The sequence below is a fragment of the Myxocyprinus asiaticus genome, chromosome 36 (genome assembly GCF_019703515.2).
Source record: "Myxocyprinus asiaticus isolate MX2 ecotype Aquarium Trade chromosome 36, UBuf_Myxa_2, whole genome shotgun sequence".
NCBI lineage: Eukaryota > Metazoa > Chordata > Actinopteri > Cypriniformes > Catostomidae > Myxocyprinus > Myxocyprinus asiaticus.
Window position 1 is genome coordinate 20,306,669 of NC_059379.1, and position 12,214 is coordinate 20,318,882.

The window sequence follows — 12,214 nt, forward strand, 5'->3', positions numbered from 1 at the left end:
TGATGAGGCTAACAGGAGGACTATGTCCTCCAACCAGCCGCTTGGTTATGTAGTTCCGATGTTTCTTACTTACTAAACCTGCTAGTGATGACTGCACCAGCTTGACCTGGCAGCCCTAGTGCGTGTGTGTGTGTGTGTGTGTGTGTGTGTGTGTGTGTGTGTGTGTGTGTGTGTGTTAAGTACTTGGCTATAGTTTAGGGACAAAATTGTTTTGGTGCTGGCCTCTAGTAATAATAATTGGCTTTATATAAAAAAAAAAAGAGTCTATGGTTAGCACCTATTTATATAGCAAAGTAAATCATCTCATCTTAGGGGAATACATTGAACTGCTGTCCTAATGTGGAGAAAAAGAATGTGACGCGTGTAAACTCAATAGGCTTTTTGTTAAAAAATTTGATGGAAGAGAGAAACAACAAATGTGTAAGGGAAAATGTACCTGCCACAAATGTAAACCATCTGAATAAACCTGTGCCCTACCAAACAACGTCTACAGGGTTCCCACAGTCATGGAAAACCTGGAAATATCAGGGAATTTTCAAATGTTGTTTTTTTTAGGCCTGGAAAAGTCATGGAAATTAATAAAATCTCAAAAATCATGGAAACATTCCTCTTCTATTAAGTTCTATTATGAAGAGAGATTTTTCTTGTTTTTCACTGCTCTAAAATATTTAATAAACTAGATATTGCTTTTGCGTAGAGTGAAACATGCTTGCAAGCCATAGTGATGTCTGATTTGTAGTGAATCGTTTTTTGAGTCAGTTGTTTTCAGTGAATTAGTCAAAATGGTTGACCGATTGGTCTAAATAATTAATTTACAAATCTGTACTGTAATTAATTTACAACGGAGTTAAAATGACTTAAAAATATTTATCCAATTATCACAAACACATAGAAAGGTCATGGAAAAGTCATGGAAATTCATTGGTCAAAAAGGGTGAGAACCCTGAATCTAAAAATTGTATCAGGACTTTACAACTTGTACTCTTGTCATAACTATTAGAGTTTTCTCTGCAGATTTATTTAAGTGATAAAAGGTCAAAGAAAACCATGCATTTTACATTCATGATCATCAACCTTAAACTTCATATCATCTATAAATAAACTCATAATCTTACAAAAATGTGCTTGTTATTGAAGCCATAAATTTGACAAACAATTCAAAAATCTATGAAATGGCTTCAACACATCTTTTTCTGAAAAGTTTTTGGGATAAGACAAAGGAATAACCAAATTCTTGATACAAGTTTATTCTCTACTGGCCAACAGGAATGAAGGGTTTGTATTCTGCATAAGCCTGTAACACTTGGGCAGAACATGACTTTCCACTTATGCAGCACAATGGAATCCCCTCCTACAGTGTTTCCCCTAGACAGCATTCTTAACGATTTCAACATGATTCAAAGTAGTGCCCATTACATATTTCAAATAGCACTACTAAATATTTCTTCTTTTTTAATCATTGCCTGTGTTGGTTATCTACCTTCTCCACCGGACCCTTTCCCTTTATAGAAAGGAGGGCAGCTGGTAAACTCTTATCTGTGAGATTGCTGAGAAATAATTGGGGTTGGCAAAATGTTTGTTGAACTATACAGGAGATGCTGTGATATGGATTGTATTTAATATGCAGATGTAATGGGATCAGAAGGTTTTGGTACGTGAGAGCCTATGAGTTGCTCTGGAAACTTCTGAACGTTTGATGTTGGGAGTCTCCCAGACAACACCCTAGGGGCCTGTACAGTATAACTAAGCCCTTCTGCAGATGACTTTAAAAAAAAAAAAAAAAAAAAGAGTATGGGAGTGACTGAAGGCCATATGCCTGTCCATATGACTATCACTCAGTCACATGCATGGAGTCTCCATGACAGGAAGCCTTCCTTTAACCTTGTTTGAGGTGGAAGGTGTAGGCTAAGACATTTCACAAGGAACAAAAATTGAGTTTATACAGTATTCCTCCATTTAGCGAGCCGGGAAACTACTAAAAAACTACAGCAAACTGTTGAGGTGTGTCCACCTTCCCACAGCCCTGTGAAAAGCACAATAAATGTGAAATATTACTACATGATTTATATGACACTCCATGATCAGAATTTTCAAACAGAGGACAATGATTATCAGAGAGTCTTAAATAATGAATGGGTTAGGGTTAGGCTTCAGAGAGAGAAAGCTCTTTCTATGCAACCAGACACAATAATATTCGGTTTGATTGCTTAAGTATCATGATTCTTTTCCCCTTATTACTCTTTCTTGTTCCCTTCTTGATCTTGATAAATACCTCAATTATTATACCCAGACAGTGTTCAGTGTTACTCAGGGAGTTAATTTGTTTGAAGAAGGTTACCACCCCTTATAGTCCTATACTTTCTGAGTCCCTCAAGACTCTCTCCTCACACATATTGCATTTCTTCCATGCCTAAAAGGTATTATTGCTCTGGAAAATGGGCATTCGGGAGCCACGACAGCTCTCATGCGATTGTATGTGTGGCAGCAGTGCGTGTCTTTCAGTGTTTACACTGAATTTGGGCCTCTTCATTGTTTTTCCTTTCTTGTCTCAGTGGAAGAATAGGTTTGATTTGTGAACTGCTAGTTGGTGACGGTATGGTAGATTGCGTAGCTCTGAGGGCCAATTAGCTCGTCACTGCACAGAGCACACTATTAGGAGGTGTATGTTTGGGACTCAGCAGTGGGCACGTGTCTGTCCTCTATTCTGTACTTGTCATCTTCGATGCCACGAGGAGAGAAATGGAAGGAAATTTATGACTGTCTTTGGCTAAGCATCTTTCTTTTTCATATGTTTTATCTTTATCCCTTGAACCAGAAAGCAATTGGCTGAGCATTAATATACTCAAGCTGTGAGTGTGCCTTCCCTCACCCCACATGTAGGTTTGTCTTGCAAAGCCACATTCTTTGGAAAAAGAGAGAATTAAGGTTCCCTGACAAGAACCAGGTCCAAAATTCAGAAACATTTCTGCTCAGATTGGAATGGATTAATTTCCATGCTTTTTTCTAATTCTATCCCAATCAGTTACGGGGACTGGGGTTCAACAGGGATGACAGAATTGCTTGCTATCTGAGCCTTGATTTATTTATCCTCATTGAGGATAAATAGGGAAGGCAATATTTCAGCTGTTTGGATGGAGCTGTCTGTCTGGCTTTAAGTGATTTTGAAGGGTCCCGATTACAAAGCCTCTCCAGGCGGGAAGCATCAATTTGAGTTGACTGGCCACAGCCGAGTGGGATAATGAAAGCTTGTGCACCTGCTCTACGCTGTTGAAACAGAGATCCCCAATGCCAGAGCCAATGGCCTGCCGGCGCCTTGCTCAAGGTGAAATATATGAAAATTGAACAGAACAAGCCACTCAGTGTTTCAGCTAACCAAAGGTCACTGTCACATACTCTCAAATGGAATAATTTCTTTTTAACTTGACAACTAGTGCATAACCCTTTCCACCTGTCAAATTTCACCCTGAAAATGTTGTTTTTGTCAGATAATCATACATCAACACATAACTTGTTCAATAAAGCATTTCAGCAATAAAGTTTTTGCTCCAGTCAGAGCTGAGGTTTTAGCATGCTGGCTACCCTTCAAGTGGCACGAGCAGCATTACCTTGAGTAGAAGAATGCCCTGTCCTAAATGCCTCTTGTAACCATATACCCACTGTGGAACCACACAGACACACAAACACTTGTGTTGTGGTACAGTGCATATTTGACTTACGGTGTGTTTCATTTGTATCCCAGCGTAGGTCCCCACCAACCCTTATTAAGTGACTGTGTGGAAAAGAACAAGCTGTAAAGAATGTAGGAACTCTCCACGGCCGCACATCTGCACTCCGTGGTCTCTCTATGCTGTGGAAAGTATTAAAGGGGGACTGGATCAAAGTTTTTTTTTTTTTTTTTTTTTTTTTCAGTCTATAAGTTTCTTACTGCCATAATCTTTACTTGGGCATCTTGCATCATATCCTTATGTTCATTAATCACAGTTTGAAAGAAGCATAGTATGAGGCAGGAGAGGAAAATGCCTTGAGCAGAGATGGGGTATTAGGTGTCTCTGGTTTGGGGCTGTGCTAGTCTAACTAGCATCTGTCATAAATATAAAACCGTGCTGCTTAAATGAGGGGTGCGTTTCTACTTTTGATACAGTCTGGGGTCATTAAAGACAGACTGGTGCTGTCCAGAGTAATCAGACATGAAGTTTTGTGGTGGCGTTCCTAACAACCTTTGGGGCATGAAAAACCACCTGTAGCTATGACCCAGAAAGCGTCCTGAAATAGCCCACCTCCTGCTATGTCCCCATGAAATAAGTCGCCTCAGAAATTTCCGTCTGATAGTTTTGTTACTTGGATGAGTGTGAAAGAACCACCTGTCAGTTCATGTGGTGACAATGCACACAGAAATCTGTAATAATCCTGAGAAAGGCATAATAAGCAATGACTGCACCACATAATCTCAAGCCAATACAGGTACATCATAGAGCAAAAGAAAGGTGGAAAGGATTTAATGTAGTGGCCTCCAACATGGTGCCTCCATTGAGACATTGCATGATTGCTTGATTTCCTTTTATACAGGAAATACTGTGCGTTCAAAGTTTCATTCAAAGTTCATTACTGTGTGGCTCTTTGAACTTCTGTTAATTTGAAACTTTGTAAGAATTCGGAACGAAAGTGGTAAAGTGAACTGTATTGCGGTCAGCACCTTTGTTGAACTGTAATGCCATCAGCAAACCTGGAACATTGCTGTGTAATTACAGAAATGTATCTAAACCTTGGAGTGTTTATACCAGTATGAATCAAGAATTCAAAAATGATGTGGTATTATAATGAACAAAAATGAAATCAAATCATTAAGAATATGAATGAAATCATTAACAATATTCAGTAAGGAAGGAAATTGAGAGATTTCATTATTGGTCCTTGGACATACAGTATGATAGTCCTTAACAGTGAAAACAGCAGCTGTATTATTGCCTGAAGATAAGGTTAACAATTGCAAATTGATATTCTACAAACAAGTTGCCCTCCAGATGATTTAATTTAATTAATCATTTCAGGTACCTCTTAAGGCCCAGGTATACTTTGTTTTTGCATGTTTCGGATCGGCCCGTGCCTGGTCGACCACGTTGCCTTTGTGAGTGTACTCTACTGACCGCATGTGAATACGAATGCATTTGATTCAATGGCCGGCGCATGCCGTTGCACACATACGATGTCCGCGAATCGAGAAAATGTGGCCGGCGCGTGATCGGGACACGCGGACTGGCTTATGACAAAATTTACGCCACGCATACTGTGCGCGGAGTGATCCGCAATGCGGGTGCACAAATATACTTTGGCCTTTACTCAAAATAAGGTTGGAGGCCCATGCTTAAAGGGAAAAGTCTCAAGAAGGAATAAGAAAGTGTAAGGGTACATTAAGATTCAACAAGACTCCTTGATCGGGTTCACTTTGCTAGGCTTACACTGGTGACTGCATTATGTTTTGATGCCCTGTGTCAAACACACACAAGAATGTGAGATAAGCTTGTCATTTTTGTTTTGTTTTTTTCTCTCTTACCTCTTCTCTCCAGCGGGTCTGCGGAGGAGCTTTCGTCTCAGCAGAAGAGATAAGAAGACAAATAAATCCATGTATGAGTGTAAGAGAAGTGAGCAATATGACACAGCTGATGTGCCCACATATGAAGAGGTGGCATCCTACTGCAGAAAACATGGAGACAGGCACAGACTTGTCATTTTAGTTGGTAAGTGTTCGTGCGTGATGACAAATTTGCTTTCTACAAGATTATTACTGTACTTTTTTTGTCCTCAGTATGGTGGGCATCTTTGTTAAAAGTGTTAAAAAATATCAAAAATATTATTTCTGACAAAAAACATGCATATGCTGCCCATATGCAGGCATATTTGTGTTGGTTAGCTCAGCATCTGTGCTTGGTATTTTTATTATTTTTCTACTCGTGAGGCCACTGCACAAATCAACACAATTTTTGAGGCTGCACACAAACAATGTTCTACCCACCCCAGCACTCGCCTGCAACCCATAAATTCAGTTCTGCTGTGGAACTCTCACTCAGCTCTACCCTCTAAGGACCCCTGGAGCTGACAGGACCGGCTGATGAGTAATTCATTTTTGTGGCACTTAATTCCCTGCACTGGTATTCTATTGGAACATATCTATTGGAACTCCTAATATTATTCACCAAAGGACTGTTAACACTTGCTTTCAAGTGAGCAACGAGGGTGACACCCCAGTGAGACATCAACTTTACAAAGTGAAAAAACCTTGAAATGAGATTAATACAAAAGTTGGTTCTCAAATTTGGTGCTAGGTTGCCAAATGTTCTGGCACAAAGCAGTGTTTCCCGTATGATTTTTTTTCAGCAGCAGTGCTGTTGTGCGCACGTCCACAAGCCTGCAACGTCGGACCCGTATTAACGTGTGTTGGCCAAAGAATAGAATAAACAGGGGTGTCAAACTCAATTTCAGCCTGGGCCACATCAGGGTTTATTTGTGCCCTCAAAGGGCCCTTTGAAAATGTGGCACCAGCACCTGATTTGGTTGCACCCATGCAAATAATATTACATGTTATGTGCATTGAAATGCACGTTTGACAGTACAGCATTGATTTTGAGGTTGGGATGCAGATGAAAATTATGATATTAACAACAGTAACATCCGTGGAAAAAATGAACACCTAATTTTTATATGGCTAAATTGAAATATTCAGACAGTGTGACTAAGTTGGTTCTTCTTTACAGATTCCTTTCATCAGGCTCCTACTAATTAAACTACAGTCATATCTTGGAATTTCTGAAGGCAAACAAAACAACTTACATTTTCCTACAATCAGAGAGTATTACAAGAGTACAGATTTTACACAGATGGAAAGCTGATAGCTTGGTCCATAATTATGAAAATGCACCATAGTTCTTCCATAGTATTTTTTTTATAGTTCATGGTAACCTAGGTAAAGCTATGCATGGCGCCTCACTACCATGGTTAGTAACTGTGGTTTCTATATAAAGAACTGTCATTTTTGTAATGAAAAATCAGCAGTCTAAATACATTTAAAAAGTTTTTCTGCCACAACTACCATAGGTAATACAGTACGGTTAGTGTTACTACAGTAAATCCATGGGACATTTTTGTAAGTGTTGTGATTTGAGAATTGAAAAGCCTTCTAATTTATGTTTTCTCCTGTTTTTTTTGTCAGTGCCGTTTAGAATGTGGGGGCTGTTTGTTTTAAACTAGTTTCATCACCGAGACAAAAGAGTTTTGCAACAGACAATTCTGTACCTTATTCAAACAGGTTTCACGATCCCTGCCGCGCATCTCACTGGTTCACAAGTGCATTTAAAATGGTCTGTTGTTCGGTTGAGGCCAGTCCACAAATTACCGCACCTGCTCTGCTCTCGTGCTGCTATGATTAAGCCGTGTTGATAACTGACCCATGTAGCGCTGTTTCATTCTGCTTCTGAAGTGAGCAAAATGCACTCCAAAACATACAGATGACAGGGGAAGGCTCATTAATATTCACGAGGAAAGCACTAACTAATTGTTCAGTGAAACATTCAATCCCCTGCCATCCTATGTTTCAGAAATAAGCTCACGAGCCACTTGAAATTAAGCAGGTTTGACACGTGTTGTTATGCGGTGACAGCACTGTAAGTGTGTGTGTGGTGGGGTCCCTTTCACAGTGTACAAGGCACACAGCTGACTCGGGCTGGCAAGCGTTATGTTGCATCAAGAATATTAAATGAACGTGAAATACCAACAGTGGCACTCATAATTCAGCAGTGGCGCAGCACCACTACAAAATGCATATAGGGGAAACACTGCAAAGAATACAGTTGCCAGAATAATGAATTAAGTGTTTCATAAGAGGAATTTAAAAGTGTGAATAAAAAAACAAATCAGATTTGTCTGACAGACAGCTTGCCAAATTTCCAAATGGTTTTGAAATGGCTCTTAAATGAGTAGTTCACCCAAAAATGAAATTCTGTCATTATTTACTCACCCTCGTGTGACAGTTTCAAACCCATATGGTTTTTTGTTTTCTGTGGAACACATAATATGGAATTTGAAAGTATGCCCCTTTTGCTGATTTCAAGACAATGGTAGGTCAAAGCGACTGAGCTTAAAAAAGGACCCAGAAGGATCATAAAACTAGTCCATGTGGCTTGTGCTTATTATTCCAAGTCTTCTGAAGGGAATCAAATGTTTTGGTGAGAAACAACCTGAAGTTTAATCTGAAGTTTAAATAATTTTTCAGCGAAAATCTTGGCAGCTTTTTAATGTGAAATATTCCTTACCACTAATCTCATCAACTCCAACCCCTCCAAAGTAAGATTTGGGTTTATTCTGTACCCATATGCTGTTTTTCCTCGGTGTATAGGGTTTGGTGTTGTGAAAGTTGCCTCATGAAGAACATTTTCAAACTGACAAGTAATGATGACCATATGCACACAAATATTTCACTTACAAATTCTGTGAGAGGTAGCACAGGATCATAGTTCACTCCAATAGCCTGCATGTGTTTGGTCAATGCAACACAGCATATGGATTCTATCACAGTATTGTTGGTGCACATAATTAATAGTGTTCTTTTGCATGCATGAGTGCATGTCTGCGTGACTATATAAGGTGGACTGTTCAATTAGTCAGGCTTTTCTACTTGAGGATTTAAAGTTGGCTTGTGCGGTCAAACTAGTGCAAGTATTTTTTATTTTTTATGATTACAATTTTTGTTGATTCCTACATCGAACACAGAAAAGCAAAAAATAAATACGCATAATCAACATTTAACTACCACCCCACCCCGACCTTCAACAAACACCCCTGTGGTCATACATGAGCACATACACACAAAACGAAAAAAACAAAACAAATAAAAAATATAAGAATCACACACATTAAAAACTACATCTCTCTCTCCACCCCGAGAACCCTCCAAGAATGCCAAATATCTGCCCCATTTCCCAACAAACAAATCCAAATTCCCCAGTCTTCTATATGACCCTTTTTCGAAAGCCGCCACCCTCCCCATCTCTGAGCACCACTCCTGAAATGGGGGCACTCCAGCCGACTTCCAACCCCTTAAATTCACTTGTTTGGCGATCGTAACACTGGTTAGGACCCAATTTTTTATAAGTTTATTCCCTATATTGATGACCACCCCTTTACCTAAAATACAGAGTCTGGGGCAAAATTCAATTTTAGTGCCAAAAATGTCATATATAAAACTTTGACCCTTCAACAAAAATTCTTGCATCTTAACACACACCCAAAAAACATGGGTTGTATCTCCATCTTCTGATTGGCATCGCCAGTAGGTGGGTGTGTCTTTAAGACCAAGCCTATACAATCTAGAGGGGGTCCAATAGAATCTATGTAAAATCTTGAATTGCATAAGGCAAATCCTTGCATCTGTAGATACAGACTTGACATTTTTTAGAATCCTAGCCCATACTCCCTCCTCCAATACCAAGTTTAAATCTAACTCCCATAATCTCTTGATAGAAGTTAAAGCTCTGTCCCCCAGACTCTGAATTAGCAGGGAGTAATACACTGATGCCTCATGACCTTTTCCAAAAGCAGTAATCACCTCTCCCAGGGTATCTGCCGCTTTAGGGTCGTGTATGCTACTCCCAAAAACAATACAGAGCAGGTGGCGCAGCTGTAGATACCTATAAAACTGAGATCTGGGAATCCCAAAATGTTGATCAAAATTTTCAAAAGATCTCAATACTCCACTCTCATATATGTCACCGAGTGTAGTAACCCCCCTCACAATCCATTCTGACCAGCAGAAAGGGGACTTAATACATAAGTTAGGGTTCAGCCATATGCTTGAGGAAACATTTAAATACATTTTCGAATTAAACACTTTGGACACCTTTGTCCATACTGAGTGCAAATGCGAGATAACGGGGTGTAACTTAACTTCTCAGATTAGTTTGATAGAAAGGCTTTGCAATGGCGAAATAGGGGCAAGAACTTCCTGTTCAATACAAAACCAGGGAGGGGCTCTCTCAGGTGGAAGTGACCAATGAGCCAAATGTCTGAGACCGAATGCATAATAATAAAACAAAATCTTGGTTAGACCTAGCCCACCTATGTAACTTATTAAAATGTAATCTAGGACGCTTACCATTCCAAATGAAGGACTTCGCTATGCTATCAAATTGCTTGAAAAAAGAGAGGGGGACATCTACAGGGAGAGACTGTAGCAGGTAGTTAAATTTTGGAATACAATTCATTTTAATAAAATAAACCTTCCCAATCATAGATAAATATAATGAAGCCCACCTGCCCACATCGCTCAAAAACATTTTTATTAAGGGATCAAAATTAACTCTGACTAAATCAGACAAATTTGCTGGGAATAAAATGCCCAAATACTTAATGCCCTGTTTGGGCCACTGGAAGGTGCTCGGCTGGAAAGCCGTTACTGGGCAGTACGCGGATTTAGACCAATTGACTCTGTATCCTGAGAACTTGGAAAAGGAATTAATAATTCTGTGGAGGCAAGGCATAGATCTAGGGGGGTCGGAGACAAATAATAAAATATCATCTGCGTCAAGCAAAAGCTTATGTGCCATACCTCCCGCCACCACCCCTGGAATATCATCTTCCCTTCTCATCATGGCTGCTAATGGTTCCAGGGCAAGACAGAACAATAATGGGGAAAGAGGACAACCCTGCCGGGTGCCCCTATCCAGAGTAAAATAATCTGAAATGAATCCATTCGTTTGTACCGCCGCTACCATGTGTCTATAAAGTAACTTAATCCATCCAATAAAAGTATCCCCGAACCTGTATATTTTCAAAATTTTAAAAAGATAATCCCCTTCTACCATATCAAACACCTTTTTGGCATCAAGTGAGATGGCAGCGACTGGAATCTGATCATTCGCCACCAACCACATGATATTGATGAAACGCCTAATGTTATCAGAAGAGCTGCGGCCCCGAATAAACCCTACCTGATCTATATGTATAAGAGATGTCATAACTTTACTTAATCGGTTAGCCAGAATTTTTGACAATATTTTTACGTCTAGCTGGATCAAGGAAATTGGACAGTAACTCTTACACTCGCATGGATCTTTTTCCTTTTTAGGAATCAGATTGATCCGGGCTTGTGATGATTTCGTATAAACTTCTAGCAAAAGTGGAGCAGATTCTGTGGCATAAGATCTAAAAAATTCAGGGGCAAAGCCGTCTGGCCCCAGAGTCTTGCCTGTAGGCAAGGCCTTAATTACCTCACCGAGCTCCTCCAATGTTTTCTCAGAATCAAGAATTTTTTTTTGCTCAGTTGTCAGTTTAGGGAGTTCTAATGGTTCCACAAAGTTTCTAATATCTTCATCAGTGGACGAAGACGTGGAACTATAGAGATCAAGATAGAATTATTTAAAAGCATTATTAATATCAATGGCTGAGGTAGAAATTTCACCACCAGCAGATTTCACTGAGGGAACGGTAGAGAAAGACACTCTCTGCTTTATATATCTAGCCAGAAGTTTTCGTGCTTTGTCCCCCGACTCAAAGTATGACTGTCTTGCCCTGAATAGCCAAAACTCCACCTTCCGTGACAAAATAGTGTTATATCTGTATTTCATTCGGGTCAATTCTCTGAGGCCATCAGACGACATTCAGCGCTTTTGATGAATGAGGCATACTGTATGATCCGACCCCTAAGAACCGCCTTAAGTGCTTCCCAAGCCACGCTTACAGAGGATACTGAGGACCAGTTGGTCTCCATATATACATTGATTTCGGCCTTTAACATTTGTTGAAATTCAGGATTTTGCAAAAGGGATACATTAAAGCGCCAACTATATGATTTATATTTCTCCGTATGTGGCAACACCTCTAAACTCACCAGGGCGTGATCTGAGACTAAGATGTTTCCAATTGAGCAATCAATAACAGATGAAATGAGGGACCTAGATATAAATAAAAATCTATTCTAGAATAAATCTTATGGACTGATGAAAAAAATTATAGTCTCTACCAGATGGGTTCAAAAGTCTCCAAATATCTGTAAGACCAAGATTTTTACACATCCTGTGAAGCGTCACTGTTGCTCTTGGGGGCTTACACACTTCTGCTTCACTATGATCAAGGACTGAGTCCATCAATAGATTAAAGTCTCCTCCCAATATTATATCATGAGGGGTGCCCGCGACTTGCAACATCCCTTCAAGATCAATGAAAAAGC

General features: G+C 39.7%; 1 protein-coding gene across 3 annotated transcripts in view; it reads left to right on the forward strand.

Moving 5' to 3' along the window:
- Positions 1 to 12,214, forward strand: part of LOC127427462 (MAGUK p55 subfamily member 7-like) — a 184,925-nt gene that overhangs the window by 144,183 nt on the left and 28,528 nt on the right. For all 3 annotated transcript variants that reach the window (XM_051675088.1, XM_051675087.1, XM_051675086.1), the window contains one exon: positions 5,565 to 5,735. In XM_051675088.1, the coding sequence (XP_051531048.1) occupies positions 5,565 to 5,735 (171 nt within the window). The remainder of the gene's footprint in view (positions 1 to 5,564; positions 5,736 to 12,214) is intronic.